Source organism: Carcharodon carcharias, chromosome 2 (assembly GCF_017639515.1).
Source record: "Carcharodon carcharias isolate sCarCar2 chromosome 2, sCarCar2.pri, whole genome shotgun sequence".
NCBI classification, from domain to species: Eukaryota; Metazoa; Chordata; class Chondrichthyes; order Lamniformes; family Lamnidae; genus Carcharodon; species Carcharodon carcharias.
Genome location: NC_054468.1, coordinates 68,574,774 through 68,595,490, shown reverse-complemented (window position 1 = coordinate 68,595,490; position 20,717 = coordinate 68,574,774). Strand labels below are relative to the sequence as shown.

At 41.4% G+C, this 20,717-nt stretch overlaps 1 protein-coding gene across 3 annotated transcripts in view; it reads right to left on the bottom strand.

Annotated features, from left to right (window-relative positions):
* The window catches only part of LOC121290404 (ephrin type-A receptor 4), a 135,463-nt gene that overhangs the window by 62,867 nt on the left and 51,879 nt on the right, over nucleotides 1–20,717 (bottom strand). For all 3 annotated transcript variants that reach the window (XM_041210832.1, XM_041210851.1, XM_041210842.1), the window contains 2 exons: nucleotides 9,224–9,379; nucleotides 1,590–1,925 (listed from right to left, as the gene is read on the bottom strand). In XM_041210832.1, the coding sequence (XP_041066766.1) occupies nucleotides 1,590–1,925; nucleotides 9,224–9,379 (492 nt within the window). The remainder of the gene's footprint in view (nucleotides 1–1,589; nucleotides 1,926–9,223; nucleotides 9,380–20,717) is intronic.

The following is a 20,717-nucleotide window of genomic DNA, read 5'->3' as shown; positions in this document are numbered from 1 at the left end:
CAAAGCAGCTAAATTTATGAGTTTTTTTAAGATCAAATATCAAAAGAAAGCAAAATCTGCAATGAGCACAATACTTAAATGCAAGTGTTTCAAAAATTAAGTCTGCATCACAATATTTTTGGAAGGCTTGTTTTTAAAGTCTTCATACGTCTCAGCCATGATCAAAATCTTTCCCCTCCTCATATCTTAGAGAATGAAAGCATGTACTTGCTCACTAATCACTATCAGCTGATTATTACTCACAACTCATTACAGAGGCCAAATGATTAAAACAGTCTTCACCTCGTTGCCAGAATGGCAGATGGGCAGCTTTCTGCTGAATTATGCTCACTTCACTGAAGTAATGCCCAGACATCTTAGAAAAGAACCTTTCAAGAATATCCAATTGTCTGCTGATTTCTCTACCACAAAATACTAACTTGGTTCTTAAAAAAAGTCAGTTTCTGCACAGTTGTATCTTAAAATAATCTGTGTTTTAAATAATGATTATTGGCTCTATTTTGTAAGAGGTAAACCACATTTAGTAACTAGAGCAGTCTAGACATCGTACAATCAATAAAAAATTGATACTTGCATTACTGAGCTTGCATGAAAAACCACACTCCCAGGGCATGCTCGGAACGAGTATCTAAAATGGCTGCACTGCTTTGAATTTCTTTCTATCCATAGCAGGAAATACACAGAGGATGGAAAATAAGTGTAATGTTTCACAAATTAGCAGATGGATATCTTCATAGCGTTGGTCCTTGTTCAAGTGAGGCATGGAACCAATTCCAACAATTTAATCTCTAATTGTGGCATTCAAGTATGATTCATTTAAGCAGAACTTCATGTCCATGCTCACTGTTCGAATGTGCCCATTTAGTATTATTATTATTCTTGAATCTGTAACATTATCACTGGTTGGTGATTCAAAGCATAGGCTACACTCTCAAGAGTCATAATATTCTGTAGGTCATGTTTCTTTACTATGTGTGAGGGTCAAACATGATTCTGTTGAATTCCCAAATAAATCACTTTTAAAATTTATTCACATTGGGAGCCTGGGGTTTTAAACTGCCCTTGCCTCTCAGACCTGAGTTCACATCCAGTTCATACTGATAGGTTCAATGCCTTCATTGGTTACTGGCCAATATGGAATGAATTTTGCAAGTATTAGTAAGTTTAACAATGCAAAACTCTTCCTAATTGGCAATCTCATTTAAGAGATGGGGAAAGATGTTACAGCGGCCTAGAAGAAGATGCTCCTCTGACGTTGGAGCTGACACATACTGATGGAACAGTATAGGAAGAGAATTACTCTACACCTGGCTGTGCTCTACCTGACCTGTTGAGTGCTTAATGCAGCCCAGAGGGTACTGAAATGGGATTCATTCCATTCCTCAATACCAACAGCCCTCATCTTGATAAGCATGAAAAATTAAAAACAAAAGTATTTTGATTTAAGTTTTGAATGTCTGTAAAATGACCTCTGACACAGTACAGGTTTCCTGCTGATACTTCTCAAAAGACCTAAAAGCAATTATGATTAGAATGTCAAATAATATAGCAGCAATTGCAGGACTTATTGCGTAATTTCATACTCTTACCTGCCTGATTGGTTGTGACAGTGACTAAGACAGATTGGTCATGGCTAGGATTCAAGTTTGTGACTCCATTTACTGCAAAAACTTCAAAGGTGTAATTGGTGTGCGCCTGAAGATCAGTGATAGAGACTTTGGTATTTTTCAAGCCCGTCTGCTGGGGAACAAAATGAATCCCGCTCCCACATGGATGGCATCGGCTGAGATCGTTGGTACATTTCTTACAGATAACATTGTAGGTAACATCATGCCTGCCCCCGTTGTTCTGGGGAGGGCTCCACTCCAGGATCACAGATGTCTCATTGATGTTGGAGATCAGGTTCAGCGGAGCAGAGGGTGGTCCTGGTTAGAGTGGAGAAATCCCGTGAATGACAACTTTATTGTGTTTGAAAAATTTGATACAATATTCAATCCACTTAATCCTTTTTAAGAGATCTTAAGGGCATTTGTTGAAAATAAATCACTGTCAAATATTTTAAAACACAGACATGAAGCTTTTTCTTATCATCTTGGTTGCCGTACTTCCTTCCAGTTCATTCATATTAACTTGGTTATCTTGGATTTCTAATACTTTATGTAATGGCCAAGGGTTTAAAACAAGTAAAAACATAAAGCTGCCACAAGATGCTAACAGATACTGAATATAATCAGTGTTCCTAGTGACATCAGCAAAACTGGTGATGTTCTGTGGTGCAGCCTTACTAAACACTGTCAAAATTAACTATTTCTGCTTTGTGTAACTTTGCAGTCTCTTGTATAAAAGTACAGCATAAATTACTGCAAATCAATCTTTGTTCAGATACAACAATTGACTGCACTTGGTAAACCTTTCCATTGCATTCTGAATTGTAAGCAATAAAACCAGCTTTAAGATGCTCAATACACAAGAGCAAGGATCGTGCTTTCAAAACAATAATCAGAGGAATAAACGTGTAGTTAAAAGATTGGAAAGAAATATTTCTAGTTTATTAGAAGCTCATTTTGTGGATTGGACTTTTCAAACTGCACCACAACAGAATGCTCTGTGTTCACGTGGGAAAATGTCCCACACTGAATAAGAGCTTTTTGGAAGCAAAAGTCAATAATTATTATGTGGGACAGGGCACGACAGTGTCTAAACAGGGAACCAGTGAGGCGTAAAACTGGGAAGCAGCTGCTTGCAAGAGTTGAGGAGCAGCGCACTAAAGAAGGGAGACATGGTTACACAACAAAGTGGAAGCATGAAGCTCAGCAAAAGGAAAAGCTGCATTATGCAGCAGCTTGTAGCAAATGGGTAGCCATTTCTAAACCAGCTAGAGCTGCGAGCTTTGCACAGCTACAACCATCCCAGTATTAATTCAATTAAGTTTATAAATAGCAATTAAATTCTCTTTTTGCTGTTCTTGTGCAATGAAATTGTTTAATATTAAGTAAAACAAGCATATTGACATTTCTAAAATGTCTTCCAGGTTGTTTGCTAAGCTCCTGGAAAAGCATAGTTCGCATTCCAAATAACTTTGAAACATCATTACCAAACCTTGTTAGCAGACTAGGAACACTTTGAAATGGGAGTATGCAGTTAGTGCTGAACAGTTATTTGGAAACGGAATGCAGTTCATGCAATATGTAACAAGATTTTAAAAATCTCAGAATAGTTCTCTTGGACTACTTTTGCTGATATGGGGTTAATGCTCCACTGTACTATAATTACATTTTGTTCCAACCTACACGCACAAGCCTCACTATGAAAACATATCCTTCCAGACAGTACCCTTATAATTTTTTTATCACTAAAGGAAATCAATACTGGTAACATGCAATTTGTGTGTTCAGATTTCTTGGCTCATTGCTAGGAACTGGGTTCAAAGAGCAAAGCTTGGTGGCATTGATGTGTTCTTACCACTGGTATTGATCCTCATTGAGAGGAGAAAGTAAAGATAATTAAGTGGAATAATTTTAGAAGGAAATTGTTTATCAAGTATGCATTTTTCACCAATACTTCCACAACTTGTTACAGGGCAATAACAAATAGATCAAATATTAAAACAGATCTAAGATGGCTCCTGCACTTCTATGCACTTTTTATGCCGCTGGTTAATACTTTGGGCTTATTTTAAATGAATTAATGGCTACATTAAAACATACAAACATGAATTTAACAAAAATCATTAACCAGTACCGTAGAAACAGCACACCATTGAAATAAAGTCCCCTGATTTACTTTGAATGAATAGGGTCACTGCTTGGAAAGACAACATCTACCAGGAATCAATCGAAATTCATTACATTACAATAATCTGTATAATTAGGGCTTAAATATGGCTCTCCTGATGGTTAATAGAATGAAAGAACTTGCATTTATATAGTGCCTTTCACAAGTTCAGGATAGCTCAAAGCTCTATATAGCTAACTGAATATTTTTGAAATGTAGTCACTGTTGGAAACACAGTAGCCAATTTATTAGGTAAATACTCAGTGACACTTTAAATTGCATTCAAGTTATATTGGGCGGAATTTTGTCAATGACAAGCCATTCCAGACAGCAGAACTGGAAGCGTGTAGCACTTCCACTCTCCTGCTTTTTCCTTTTTTTCCAAGTGATTACAATTAAAATTTAAAGTGCCAGCAGTGTACATAGGAGACATGAGCAATTCCGCATTGGGAATGTTTTTCAGTGGTAAAGCCCGCTGTCAGCTGACAGTGCTGCAGCTATGGGTGGGCTATAAAAAAGCCTCCTGGTCAAACAGGGATGCTCTTGTGTCACAGCCAAAACTTCCTTGCCCAACTTCATCCAACAACAGGCTTGAAAGCACAAAGGTGGCACAGGTTTTTTCAAAATTAAATTTCACATTACATTAGTTTCACTTTATTCATGCATGCATCATCGTTATTTGTTGCCACTAGCTTAGTCAGAGGGCTAAATATACTGTCATGCCTAATGGTTGGCATGCATTGATGGTTACAGAGGAGTTAAGAACATTTCCTTTATTGTGGAAGAAACAATGTTGTGGTTTTTTTTTTGTTCACTCTTTGTTGAATGCTCATGTTCGTGTCCAATGTTGTACTCGCCACTCTGTGGGACAAGGCTGAGCTTGCAGGCTCAGCTGGCCCTCCCTTTTATGCATTGTAAACAACATTGTACTAGATCACTCTCAGCAGGAATAATTGAAATTGTAAGGGCTTTGTCAGCCAACACCCTGAGATGGACACACATTTGGACAGTACTGACACCCCCTTTAGTTCCCCCATTTTCTTACTTTGACCGACTGTTCCCACACCATCACCCCCACCAAACTCCATAAAATCCCCCTTATTGATCTCTAGTTAGTGTTGTTAGTTGCATCCTGCTGAAGTAATGATAGGTTACTACAAGTGGACTTGGTGCTCCTGGCTGAGCATAAATGACCGCAAGTGTTGTGATTTCCATGTTGGGATGTGAATATGGACATTTTGTGATGACAGGGTCTGGCAGGTCTATAAATGGCCTCATGACTAAATGGTCTACCAACACTCAATTTCCCAGGTTCGAATATGAAGAATGGCTACTCTTGGTCAAGGTACCAGAGGGCTGCCTGTAGATCTGGAACAGTACCTCAACTGAGCCACTGCCTATGGTAAAGTAATGGAAAAAGTCATGTGTGGAAGATGGGGGACATGAAAAAAAGGGAGAAAATAATATTGTCATGCAAATCCTACTATTTCACATTTGCTCTATGCTTTATCACTGGAAGCTGATTGATATGGAGGAGAAAGAGGTTCCAGCACTGGAGAAGGTTGCAAGTATATTATGCGAATGAAATGAGAAAAATTTCAATTAAAAAAAACATTTCCTGACTTATATGTCTCATTTCAAAGCTGGGCTTATAAAGGCCCAGTTCTTGAGCTTGGCTTTGAAGGGAATTTTATGAATGACCTCAGAATCTCTTGAAGTTCATCACTTCCAACCAACACCCTACATATATTCAACTATGGGCTAATATGGCTCGTACAATCAACTGATAAATACTGACAACTCATTAAAGCAGAAGGGCACATTTCTGTGAAGACGAATGATGGTGAACAAGAGAACTAAGTTCCTTTCATACACTTAAAGGATCGCTTTTTTTTGCTTCTTTTCTGACAGATCCACATATCACCAGCATTAATAGATTTCTTTCAACAGATATGGAAAGTGTTTAGTTTGCTGGAGGCCAGTTTATTCAAATGGTAGTGCTCAGATTACATTACCTGTTAGCAAAAGTTTCTTTGGCATCCTGCACCATTTGTCATTCAACATGAGAAGCAAATTTACATTTAACGTTTCATTCCAATTTCAGGCTGGAAAAGGGTAATAAATTTCTTTCCAAACCTCTGTTGAAAAACATTTTGTGCATAAGGTCTTGTAGCCCACTTAGCAACAACAAAATAGGCTTTGAGCATGTCGATTTTTTTGACTGTTTTACCATAAATGTCACCATTTTGAACAATCTTACAGTGGAATTATTGCATAAGGCTGAAGGAATAAGTTCTAGAATGCAGGGTGTGAGTGCCTGAGAGAAAGGTCAGTGATGATGGACGGTATAATCTAAAGGGCAAAAGGTACAAGCAAGATTGCAACCAATAAACTCCACATAACAGGCAGCTTTCAGAAATAGTCTTTCACAAAAGCAAAATTTATTAGTTAATAAAGTTGGGGGCGGGGGGGGGAATTATGTCAGGAAAAGAGGTTAAAATCAATGAAATGGGGTCTATAATATTCCTAGAAAGCCCGAGGCAAGTATGCACTGTTAAAAAGTAATCAACCTTTGTACTAAGTCAGATTATTGTTGTATGATAAATGTTTTGGAAACACCTACTGTGAGTTGGGCTAAAGGATTGGGCATACCATCTATCCAGCACTTCAGAGGAGCCCTTGTGTTTTAACCCATCTTCTCCATCACAAAGACTGGCTAATTCCAGCTCCATAATATTGTTCATCTTTTTATTACCTCAGCTGAAACTCCCATTCATCCCTTTTGTCACCTCCAGACTCTTCTATTTCTCCAATGTTCTCCTGGCCAGCTTTCCCACCTCTTGACCTCCATAAACGTTAACTCATTCAAATCTCTGTATCTTATCCTATATGAGGTTATACTCATCTATTACACCTGTCCTCAGTGATCAACACTGGCCTCAGGTGTGGTTGTCAATATTTGCTCTCTAGGTGTACACATAAAGAATGGCAATGTGAACAAAATACTAGGAAGTTTCTAGCACTGTAATCTGTTGCTCACCAACAATCAATGCCTTCAAGAAAAATTTGTTGGGATTAAAGCAAATTAAAAGAAAACCTTTGAAAATTGCTCCTTTTAAAACATACAGGTTCTGCTCATTCTACTGTAAGATTTGAAGTATTAAAGGCGCAATGACATTTCCACAGAATTTGTCTTTATACCAACATTAGCTTACATGGCACTTTATAGATATTCTAGGGGAAAAATTTTCCCCCCATTGGGGGTAAGCGCAGGAGCAGGCGCAGGTGGGCGGGTTCCCGATCGCTGCCCCCAATCGGTGGCACGCTGCCATTTTACGTGCCAATTAAGGCCCGCCCAGCATGACATCCACTAGGAAGCGTTCCCTGTGCGGGCAGGGGGAAGGGGGGGGGATTCCCTCAGCTGGGAGTGCGCTCTTTCATGCACGCGCGCGGAAGAGCGCACAGATCTCCCTGAGGCTAAGTGCTGCCTCAGGGAGGTTGGCTCGGAATTAAAATACAAATGATAAAAAAAATTCCCTGACATGTCTCACGAGTTGGGACAGGTCCATAACTTTTATTGAAACCTTTTATAAAAATTTAAATACCCTCATGAAACCTCATCCCGCCCATGGATGAGGTTTCTTGCTTTTTCTTAAGCCCACCAGGGCTCCCTGCCTGCCCACAAACCTTAAGGTTGGACGGGCAGGTCCTTTAATGACTATAATTAGTTTCTCAATAGGCTGTTGACAGGTCGGCAGGCACACAGCTGACTCAGCTGCACCCTCGCTGACCTGAAAGTGGAAATGACGTGGGGTGACGTCAGGAGGTCCACCCCACTCCTGCTCACCAACCGGAAGATCCTGCCCTAGGTTCCCTTTTTTGAATGTGTTGGTCAGGAAATTGTGGGCACACTGCGGTTTCTAAAAATCAGCTCCTTTGTGTATAGGTTCCCACAATTCAATTCCATAATTGAATAATCAAAAAATTATCCATAAAAAAAGTTAAATGTTGAGAAAATTGTTTTTGCAGCTGTTAGGTTAAAGAACATATGCAAATTCTGAACATTGCAAAGAATCATTCAGTTTAATATCGAACAAATGAATGTGATGTCTTTTCTGAATTGAAAGTTGAAAGTGTAATTAAAATGCAGCATTGCATTCTATAGTCTATTATTTAATACTGGCAACGCATATCAAACCTATTTGATAGGTTGATACCAATTCCATTGCAATATGATAACTGTATTAGCACTTCCTCTTCTTGTCAAAATCACTGCATGTTTACATTTAATTACTGTTCATTTTTAGATCTAATACACATCCAATGAGACAAATGAAGCAGTCTGATGTACTGCAAAACTCTAGTTACTTTGACATCATTCTGGCCATGCTTTAGTGAACTGGAATATCTCAGTTTCATGCTTAACCTCCAAGCAATTTTCAATTAAATCAAATTGATTTTCATTTTAAAAACGTAGTACCATTGGTACAGAAAGTCTATTGATACTGAACTATCCATTAGACAGTTTTCAGAGTCCAGGTTAGCATCTCTATCTTGGGCAACACTCAAACAGCTTCCCCCTTTGGTGTTACTGGAGTTTCCAAAAGCTAAGAATTCCATCTGAAGGGACAGGAGGTCCATCAATCATACATTATAACTAAAGAATGCAATTTACAGACTTAACCCTGTCAGTCTCTTCTCCTGACTGAATTCATCATCACCTTCTACATCTCAGCATGTGTTCTTGATTCTTCCAGCTCTGGCTTACTGATGTCTTTGCCCATCCTCTTGCTCCATTCTGTGCACCAAGTGTGATCGGTACTTTGGTCATGAACACAACAGGGATCTCAATAGGGATGATCTTTGAAAATGTCTCAGTGCAGTATGCAGCTCCATCAACCAGTCATGATTGCCAGAAGAATTGTTAACCACCATGACCTTGAACTCTGGAACTCCTTTCTCTTAATAGTTCTTTCCCACTTTCAAAAGCCTCCTGAAAGAACCTCTTTCATCATGCTCTTGGCCATCTCCTGTGGTTCTTTTTCGACTACTACTGCTCAGCGTCTGTTTCCCCCACTCGCCTCTTCTTGAATTGAAAGTGTGATTAAACACAATGCAGTTTTCCTTGTTTACACCCCATTACTCTACTAACACATAAATATCCACTGCTGGCATCTCATTTCAAACTAATACATACTCTGTCCTACATTAACTGCAAAATTTAATTAAATATGCCAGCTATCTCCTTTGGTGTCAAAAGATGAAAATCCACTCAGATTTAAATGCCATTAAAGCACAACTGTTCATTCATTTTTTAGATCTATAATGCACCGTAGCACATATATTATATTAAAATTGCTTCATAGTAGGAATTATACACAGAATGAGGGATCTAACAGCACTTCAAAAAAAAAATTGAGACAAAACGTAAAATGAAAATGAGACTCACTTGTACAAGGCATAGACAAGGGATCATTTTCAGCTCTGAAGTAACCCCTTTCACAAATGCAGTATGTGGAAGCTTCCTGGGTGGAAAAGCTGTGCGGTGGACATTTTGAGCAGCTTGGATCTGTCGACAAGGCCTTGTAGTATCCAATTTTACAAGCTGGAAGAAAGAATGGGAGTGTCACTATGTTATTTATATCGCTTTATGTAGAACTTACTGGTAACATTTTTGAAGTCTCCACAGTGGGATAACACTTGACTTTTAATGGAAGAGAAATGGAGTGTTAATGTAAATAACCAGAGGAGTAGAGGGATGGATTTCAAAACATTTACATGCCATCAGTTTTTGTGTCTCAGATTTAATAGTTCTGCTGGTCTGAATGTCATCATTTTGGCATCACTAGACTATGTTTCGCCTTAAACAGGCAGAGATTTGAATGAAAGCAAAAAGAGGGATTTAAAACATTTATGTCACCTGAAGGTTATAAACTCATCTCCTCCAGTTACTCACCCTCCCTGCTACTTACAAAATTATCCAGAGTTTTAATTGGTACAATAAACTTCTTCCGATTGCACAAAAACTGATTAACTGAAACAATCAATCTACTGTGGGCTTGCTTTCAATCCATAACTGATGTGACTAAGATTTACATCATTACATACGGCTGCAAGATGCTTTTGGCTATAGTTTAGCAGCTTCAGGATTGTGTTGAAAAAAAATCAAGAACCACAGAAAAGTACAAAGTATAAAGGTCAAAGCCTTCCCTCCACATCAAACAACGCTAACCTAAGCAATCCCCAAAACAAATAATACAGCTCAAGTGGGCAAGGAAGGCTGTCAGATTAAATGGAGAGTGTGAAACACATTGTCCCATTAGTATTGAGCATTCCAACGCACTGAGTTTAACAGCTGTATCAAAACACTATAGTTCAGTTGCTCATACATTCCTCATTTGGTTAAATTTTAAGAAAATAATGGAGTGTAAGCTGATACAGTAAAATCTCCTGTGAAACATCTTAAATATGCATAAAATATTGTATCCTACTCCTAAACTACTCTGACTAGACAAACCAAAGGTAAACTTTATTAGCTTTTTCCTATATGAAAGTCTTGATTGTTAGCAAATTTAAACTGAACATTCAAAAGTATACACAATTGTTATAGGGTGGCAGAGTCACAGTATTAATGTTAGATTGATCAGCAGACACTTCTCGGGTGGAAACATTAAAGTCAGGATTTTTCCTATGGCGGGCGGGCTGGGCGGGAGTGGATGGGCACGGAGCTGATTGCCACCCGCGATCGGCTCTGCACCACCATTTTATGCCGGCGGGCCAATTAAGGCCCGCCCAGCGTATTACGCAGCTGGTTGTGCTCAGTGCTACCTGTGCAGGCGGAGGGGAGGAAGGAGAGTCGGGACCAACACTCTTTCGTACATGCACACGAAAGAGAACAGCAATCTCCCTAAGACACGGAGCTTGAATGGATATTAAAATAACTTAAATGATTTAAAAATGTATTTAAACACGTCCCCTCATGTGACTGTGTCACAAGAATTGGGACATAATTTTATATTCACAAAAATTTATTTATTTAATAAAAGCTTCAGGAAACCTCATCCTGCCCGTGGATGAGGTTTCCTGAAAAATGCGAAGGCCGCTTGGGCTGTTCGCCTGCCCGCCAACCTTAAGGTTGGACGGGCAGCATTACTAATGACAATAATTGCTTTCTTAATGACCTTAATAGGCCGTTAACATTTCAGCGGGTGCGCAGCTGATACCAGCGCATACCCACTGAACGAAATATTGCGATGACGTCAGGATGCATGCCCGGCGTCATCGCGTGTCATTTTATGCGTTGGTGTATCGGGCCTGTCCCCGCAAGCTGATGGAAAAATCCTGCTCTAAGTTTATTTATAATATACTCAGCTGCAGCTACACGTGTGCTTTCAACTCAAACTCCACTCCTACACTGACTGCTAAGATAGCTCATGCTACTCTCCCATTGGTTACTACAGATCATGTGATCTTCCTTAACAGGTATTAATCTTAAAGGTCCATTGCACACTAAATAAAACCATAATTGTTACTTTCTTCCCCCTTTAACTCAGTTACACATATTACTTTTACAAGTACACATTTTTCAAGGCAACATAGTATTTACGCTGGGTAAAGAATTTATAACTTCAGTCTTTCAAGCAGTTTCCTGCTACGTGTGGAATGTCGCAGCTCCACAACTTCAGATCCTTTGTCAGGAACCTCCTTTTCCGGAGTTACCTGAACATCAGGTGTTTCGGTGGCACTTGCAGTTCTGTATCCTCAACTCTTACAGGAACATTGGACATATCAGTCCTGGGCTGAGCATCCTCAACAGGAAACATAAACCCAGTCATGATCACTGGTGGAACCAAACCTTTGTGATTTGTCTCTCTCTTCCTTAAACGGTCCACATATTTATGGATGATCCAGCCTTCCATCTCCACCTCCAGAGGTCCAGTCACCGCACTTATTTCACCCGGTAACCACTTTGGTCCTTCCCCAAAGTTTTTCACGCATACTGGCTCTCCCATGGTAAATTTCCTTTTGCAACAATGCCAGTCGTGTCTAGTTTTCTGGCTTCCCTGACTCCTTTCCACCTTCCCCTCTAAATTCGGCAGTATTAAGCTCAATCTCATCCTGAGACAGCGTTTCAACAATAACTCCGCAGGTGCGATACCTGTTATTGTGTGAGGGGTAGTCCTGTAATGAAAATGAAAGCATGCTAGCTTGGTTGCTGAGGAATCGCTAGTTAGCTTTTTTATGCCTGCCTTGAACATTTGAACTGCCCTTTCAGCCAGTTCATTTGAGGAATGGTGGTACAGTGCAGTTTTCACAAGTGATGCCGTTGAGGCTGATAAACTGTTGAAACTTAGCACTCATAAATGCCGTGCCATTATCGGAAATGACTACTTCTGGTAGTCCGTGAATGGCAAAACTCTGATGTAGTTTCTCAATTGTAGCGGCTAACGTAGGTGACTTCATCTCATATCTGTCCAACCATTTTGAATGAGCATCAATAATGAGCAGAAACATTGTTCCCAGGAAAAGTCCAACATAGTCAATGTGTAACTGCACCCAGGGTCCACTCCCATGGGTGAAATGGAGCTGTCACTGGTAACTTTTGCAGTTGCTGGCACTGCACACAGTGCTTTACTAAACTCTCTGTTTCACCATCCTTCTCAGGCCTTCATAGATAGCTGTGTGCTATGGTCTTCATTTGGGAAATTCCTGTTTGGGCACTGTATAGTTCAATTAAAAGTGGCTCCCTTCCCTTTGGAGGAAAAATCACTTATGCTCCCCACAATAAGATACCATCCTGGCTGGTTATTTCATGTCTTCCGTTGAAGTACGGTTTCATTTTGTCAAATACGGGCCCCTGTAACCAGCCATGCAGCACTTGTTCTCGTACCTGAGATAGGACTAAGACCCGACTTGTCCAGTCTCTGATCTTTTGAGCAAATACTGACGAAGAATCTAAGGAATTTAATAATAAAACAAGTTCCTGTGGAACTGGGACATGCTCATCATTTTCTTGTAAAGGCAAATGACTAAGGGCATCGGTGTTTGCGATTTGATCGTCAGGCCTATGTATGAAAGTGTATTCGTATGCTGCCAGGATTAAAGCCCATTGTTGTATTCTTGCTGAGGTTATGGATGGATAGGCTTGTCCTCACTAAACAATCCTAGCAATGGTTTGTGATCTGAAACAATTGTAAAATGACGGCCGTGTACGTATTGGTGAAATTTCTTGACACCAAAAATGATGGAGGCCTTCTTTCTCTATCTTCGAGTATCCCTTTCCCACTGTGGTGAACGTTCTTGATATGTAACCTACTGGCCATTCTGTGCCATCATCCATCTAATGAGAGAGCACTGTTCCCATTGTCACATATCAGCACCAACTCTTTTGTCTGGTTATATTGCACTAATAGATTGGACGAGTACAACAACTGTTTCCCCTTTATGAAAGCTTCTTTCTGGGGTGCCTCCCAAGACCAATGTTGGTTCTTTTTGAGTAGAGAATGCAGGGGGGCCAGCACTGTAGACAAATTGGGTAAGAACAGCCCATAATAGTTGATCATTCCTAGGAATGATTTGAGCTCTGAGGCATTCTTTAGCACAGATGCCTCTCTTACGGCTCTCACTTTCTCCTCAACCAATTGGAGGCCCTATTAGTATTTTGTATCTTCTTTCTACGTGCCTTCTTCTTTCTAGCACAGACTTTAATCTCAGTCTTTTTTTTTACTTCACTATTGGCCAGACTTCTCTCAGATGCAAGCTCAAACTTGTCTGAGCTCAGTGGCTGAGTCTCCCAAAATGTCATTTACCTGCCTGCTTCATGGAAAATTCTGCAACTTTTGCTTCCAAAGCCTCTTTGGCTTCATTTAGCTGATTCTTCAGCTCTTTGCTAAACAGCTAGCTCCTGTCTCCTGGCTATATCCAGCTATACATGACTCCCAGAGCTTCTTGTGAGGCCTCTCTGATTACAATGGCTTCCCCCGAGCCCTCTTTGATCGCCAGGGCTTCCCCGAGCCCTCTCCAATTACCAGGGCTTCTCCTGAACCCTCTTCAATCTTCATCTGCTCTGCTTCCATTCTACTGTTTAAGACAGTTTTCATTTCTTCATGTTGCTGAATGGTGACACTTTCCTTTTGCATTTGATCTTGAAGGACAATCAACTTTTCTTTCAACTGTTTAATTTCTTGTTGCCCTCTCTCTGGGGTCTCTTATTGCCTTCCGCAGAGTTGCCTACTCTCTGAGGTCTCTTGATGCCTTTGATAGAGTTGCACTCTCTCTGGGGTCTCTTGTTCCCTTCGGCAGAGTTGTCCTCTCCTTGTGATCTCTTCTAATTTTCCGTCCATAGCCATTTTTCTTGTATTTACCACCTTAAATGTATTGCTGCTTTAAGAGCAGTCATCATTATTTTTACTAGGGCTGTCTCTGCAGCTGTTGGCTTTTCTGTGCTGTGTTTCCTGCGCTGTTCGAGTTTTGACGGAATCCACGCGATTGTGGGCCTTCTCTTTTTTAACTTTATAAAACGTTGTTCCTGTTCATACAAAAAGACACAGCAGTGATTTCTTCTTCCTTTTCTGGGCAATTCTGCAGGGTTTTTAAAAATGTCTTGCTCACCCACCTTCTGGTTCTCACTCAGGGGTCTTGCAATTTTGGTATTATATTTAAAATATTGGGAGTGCTCCGGGAGATTTCTCAGTCATTTGGATCGGGGCCCATTCTTCATTTAACTTAAAGTGACAGCATACCTGGTGACAATATCTTCCTTTCTTTTTAATTATCATAGGTACAATCGCTAGGCAAGAGACAGTGCCAGATCTGGTTTATCCTCATTGCCTGTTTGTTGTAGGGTGGCTGAGCTGTACTATTAATGATAGAGTTGATAAGCAGATACCTCTTGGGTGGAAAGTTTACTTACAATATAGTCAGCAGCAACTACATGTGTGCTTTCAGCTCCAACTCCATCTCCACGCTGACTGCTGAGGTAGTCCACGCTACTCTCCTATTGGTTACTACAGATCATATGATCTTCCTTAACAAGTATTATTTTCTAAAAGTTTCACTGCACACTAAATAAAACCATAATTACTGCAACCATTGAACAAAAAAATTTATTGCTCTAAATCGCCAAATTCTAATTGAAGTATTTCCTTAATAAATAGAAAATAAGACAAGAAAAAAAATCTGCAAATGCTGGAATCTGAAAACAAAAATACTGGGAGTACATAGTAGATCAGTCAGCATTTGTGAAGACAGAAAAATATCTTGCTGTGTGATCCTTCATCAGAACCGCTCACACATGTTGGCTGACCTGCAGCATATTTCCAGTATTGTCTATTTGAAATGTGCTTATACTAAGAGAAATACAGATTCTAAACTAAATGTTTCTTAGGGAGATATCTGTTCTATCTTTATTTTAACGGTAATAAGAAAAGTGCACTGGTTTATCGTTTCAATAGAAACTGGCAGTAGACTACTGAAGGAACAGGATTAGACTCTTCGTGATGCTATCATTCAGAAACTGGACTGAATCACAATTTTTACAGCACAGGAGGAGGCCATTTGGCCTGTTGTGTCTGCACCAGCTCTCCGAAAGAGCAATTCACCTAGTGCCATTTGCCCACCTTCTCCCCATAACTGTGCACATTCTTCCTTTTCAGGCTATAAACCAACTCCCTTTTGAACACCTCAATTTAATCTGCCTCCACCGCACTCATTCCAGGCCTGACCACTTGCGCTTCTGCTTCATTTGAAATTGCTTTAAATCTGTGCCCTCTCGTTCCCAATTCTTTCACAGGTGGCAACAGTTTCTCCCTTTCAACTCTGTAAACAGAACTGTAACAGAAACAAAAAAGTATTCTGATTTCCAATGGAGAACACAAATAGGGAAACAGCAGTATATAACCTGCTAAACAAGAAAACAGAAAAATTCCCCTTTTTTCTGGAGGAGAATTTTCTCCCCGTTAGAGAGGTTGTGTGGGGCGGGCACGCAGCCGATCGGCTGGGTGCCGCCATTTTTTGTGGACGAGCCAACTAAGGCCCGCCCAGTGTGATGTGCACACCCTGTGCGGGTGGGGGGTGAAGTTGCCTGAGTTGGGAGTGGGCTCTTTCGCGCATGCACGTGAAAGAGCGCAGAAATCTCCCTGAGGCACAGAGATGCCTCAGGGAGAATAGTTTTAAGTTTAAACAGTTTAATAAGGTGTTGAAGAAATTTTTATCACATGTCCCCTCATGTGAAACTGTCACATAAGCTCAGACATGAGCATTAATTTTAATAAAAATTTGCCTGAAAATTTTAAATCACTCATGAAACCTCATCCCGCCCATGGATGAGGTTCCATGGGAAATGTGACGGCCGCCTGGGCTCTTCGCCTGCCTGCCAACCTTAAGATTGGACAGGCAGCTCAGCTGATTGTCTTAATTGCTTTTTAACAGGCCTTAATAGGCCTTTGACAGTTCGGCGGGCACACAGTCCGATGTCACCCCACGTCATTTTATACCTCGGCGAGCGGGCCCCGTCCCCACTCGCCAAACCGAAGAATCTGCCCCTGGGATCTTATGTTTGCAAATCAGGACTGCTGCTATTCCGCGCATGCGTAAAATTCAGCATCATGACATCGGGTCGCGAACCCAACGTTAACACGCTGGTTTCCCATCATATGACAGGCCGGTGAGTGGCCAATTTTGGTGCCAGCTGCCATTAAAAAAAGTAATTAATGGGCAACTGAGCTTGTTAACAAGCCAACTGACCTGAATATTATATGACCATGCCATGTTGCAGTTGGCATGGGTATGCAGCAAGATTGGAGAGACCACGTTTTTGAAAAAGTGGGAAGAGGGGGGTATATCCTTTAGGGAATACCATCTGCACTTCACAGACATTCCCCCCACAACACCTTTGTGCCACCCTGCCTGGCCTACAAAACCCACGTCCCCACCCCTCGGTCACCCGCTCTCACCAGGATGCCTCATCCCTCCCCATACAAAAACCCTGGACTTACCCAAGTCTGGAACCTTTGGGATCCATTGCCCTCTTCAGCATGGGACTAGTTGCAGCCTCAGCAGTGCCAACTGCTGTGTCCAGGTGCTGCTGCGACTACTAAACTGCCAGCTGATCAGGTTGGTCAACAGCTCTCAGGAGCAGGACTTCCTCCCATTGAGGGGCGGAAGTCCCAATCTCTGTTTGTTTAGGCCACGAGCAGCGTGTTTTTTACATGGAGGTGGGGGCAAACAAGATGCCCGCCCCCAGTAATATCAGCCTGACTGATTCGGTGACTCTAGGACTTCCACAGATGGACAGTGAGAACTTGTAAGTCACATCTTTGAATGCAGAAGGGCTACTTAATCCTAGAGGCCACTGTTGCAAATATGGATTCTATCTTGACCAGATGTTCACAAGCGGACACTTTCCAGCATTAGTAACTGGATAACAATCAAGATTAGTTAATTATCCCTACCCAGGTGTATCACGGCCAAGTTGCAAGGCTACAACATTACATGTAATCAGTTTATCTCAGCACAGGCAAGAACTTGAACCAAGGACCTTTTTGGTCTGTTTCAGACATTACCAAATAGGGCATTTGCCCACCCGCTAAAACATTTTAATCAGATTAGAATAAAGACATTCAATGTACAATTAATTATCATGTAAAGAACTGACTGGGTTGAATGCATACTGGGAAACTGTACTGCCTGGATTAGACTGTCTCAGAGTTTCATTGATTATTCTTTCATAATTTACTGGGTGGAATTGTTACTTACTATCTTCTTTTCACAACCTTTCAATTTCAATTTAGATAAGAAACTAGAAATGAATCATTATCATAGCCTTTAAAACTTTAAAATTAAACTTTTATTTCTCATTAAATTAATATTACTTTTCGTTAGATGAATGTTACAACTGGTTAACCAAATAATCTAAAGCAGGAGCAATCACTAATTATGTAACCTTGCAGTGCCCAGAGCAACAAACACCTGGCCTAAACAGTAAGCAGCTGTTTAACCACTTCAGATAGCCCATTAGTTCCACAGAAACATCACAGAGCACTGAAATAAAAACAAACATGTTGGAAATACTCAGCAGGTCTGGCCACACCTGCGAAGAGAGAAACATAGTTAACGTCTCAAATCCAATATGACTCTTCTTCAGAACTGTTCAGAAGATGAGTCCCATTGGACTCAAAACATTGGACGGAATTTTTGCTTTCTCTGGTGGCAAACTTAGAGGTGGGAAGGACATATAATTAGGTGAGACGGTGGCATACCTGAATTCTGCCACCTTCCCACCTTTACCAGAATTATGCTGTGGGCGGGTAGGCCCATGTTTAACCTTCCTGCCCATCAGCCAACTGAGGCCCTTAAGTAGCCAATGAATGACTACACATGGGCCTCACCCCTCCACCATTGGTATTAACCCAGCTGCAGGCAGGCCTGTCGCCATGGCAACTCAAACCATATGACCAGCTTGTCACCTCTGGGGAGTGGGGTCGAAACTCCACAGATCAAAGGCACTCGGTGCCTGATCGAGGAACTGGACATCAGGAAGGAGGAGGGTCTGCTGAGATCTACCCCCTGACCTTGCTGATGACTCCCCTGCACCCCTCTCTCCGTGACCTTCACGCCTCAAAACCCTCCCCCCCACAACACACCACATTACTTACCTGTGGCCTGGGTCACTCCATGATCCTGGGGTGCCAGTGCCTGTCCTGGCAACTGCAGTGGCCTCCCCAGTGGTGCTGCTGAGCAAATGATCTGCCGGCCTCTGACTGGGGTCGTGATTCCAGGGGTAGGTCCACTGCTGGCCTTGCCATTGCCTGACTGGCTCATGGTTCGATGGGCTTTCCCAAAGCCCCTCAGCTTTGTCGCCAGATCCCCAGTCAGCAGGTTAGACCCTCAACACCTCAACAAGACCCGCCCTTTAAATCTTCCTCTCTCCACAGATGCTGCCAGACCTACTGACTTTTTCCAGCACTCTGTTTTTAATTTCAGGCCTGCAGCATCCGCAGTATTTTGTTTTCACATAGCACTGAGTTATGAAACTTAGATGACAATTTAATCACTTGGATAATCACAAGAATAAAACAAGGCAATGGCAAGTATGGTATTGCAGAAACATAGAAAATAGGAGCAGGAGTAGGCCATTTAGCCCTTTGAGCCTGCTCCACTATTCATTATGATCATGGCTCATCATCCAACTCAATAGCCTGCTCTCCCACTTTCTCCCCATATCCTTTGGTCCCTTTTGCCCAAAAAGCTATATCTAACCCTGTCTTGAAAACATACAATGTCTTGGCCTCAAGCACTTTCTGTGGTAGCGAATTCCACAGGCTCACCACTTTCTGGTTGAAGAAATTTCTCCTCATCTCAGTCCTAAATGGTCTACTTTGTATCCTCAGACTGTGACCCCTGGTTCCGGACTCCCCCACCATTGGGAGCATCCTTCCCGCATCTAACCTGTCTAGTCCTGTTAAAATTTTATAGGCTTCTATGAGATCCCCCCTCATTCTTCTGAACTCCAGCGAATATAATCCTAACAGACTCAATCTCTCCTCATATGTCAGTCCCGCCAACGCAGGAATCAGTCTGGTAAACATTCTCTGCACTCCCTCTATAGCAAGAACATCCTTCCTCAGATAAGGGGACCAAAACTGCACACAATATTCCAGGTGTGGTCTCACCAAGGCCTTGTATAATTGCAGCAAGATATCCCTGCTCCTGTACTCAAATCCTCTCGCTATGAAGGCCAACATACCATGTGCCTTCTTTACCGCCTGCTGCACCTGCATGCTTACCTTCAGCGATTGGTGTATGAGGACACCCAGGTCTTGTTGCACATTCCTCTCTCTCAAATTGTAGCCATTCAGATGATAATCTGCCTTCCTCTTTTTGCTACCAAAGCGGATAACCTCACATTTATCCACATTATACTGCATCTGCTGTGCATTTTCCCACTCACTCAGCTTGGCCAAATCACACTGGAGCATCTCTGCATCCTGCTCACAGCTTACCCTCCCAACCAGCTTTGTGTCATCTGCAAATTTGGAGATATTACATTTAGTTCCCTCATCTAATTCATTAATATATATTGTGAATAGCTGGGGTCCCAGCACTGATCCCTGCGGTACTCCACTGCCTGCCATTCGGAAAAAGACCCGTTTATTCCTACTCTTTGTTTCCTGTCTGCCAACCAGTTTTCTATCTATCTCAATACATTACCCCCAATCCCATGCGCTTTAATTTTACATGCTAATCTCTTATGTGGGAATTTGTCAAAAGCCTTCTGAAAGTCCAAATAAACCACATCCACTGGCTCCCCCTCAACAACGCTACTAGTTACATCCTCAAAAAATTCCAGTAGATTTGTCAAGCATGATTTCTCTTTCGTAAATCCATGCTGACTCTGTCTGATTCTGCCTCTGTTTTCCAAGTGTTCAGCTATTAAATCTTTTATAATGGATTCTAGAACTTTTCACACTACTAACATCAGGCTGACTGGTCTTTAATTCCCTGTTTCCTCTCTACCTCCCTTTTTAAATAGTGGGCTTACATTAGCTACCCTCCAATCTGTACGATCTGTTCCAGAGTCTATGGAATCTCGAAAGATGACCACCAATGCATCCTCTGTTTCTAGGGCCACTTCCTTAAGCACTCTGGGATGTAGATTATCAGGTCCTGGGGATTTATCGGCCTTCAATCCCATCAATTTCCCCAACACCATTTCCCTACTAATGCTGATTTCTTTCAGTTCTTCCCTCTCACTAAACCCTATGTTCCCCAACATTTCTGGTATGTTATTTGTGTCCTCCTTTGTGAAGACAGAACCAAAGTATGTATTTAGTTGGTCAGCCATTTCTTTGTTTCCCATTTTAATTCCTCTGTTTCTGACTGTAAGAGACCTACATTTATCTTCGCTAATCTTTTTCTCTTCACATATCTATAGAAACTTTTAC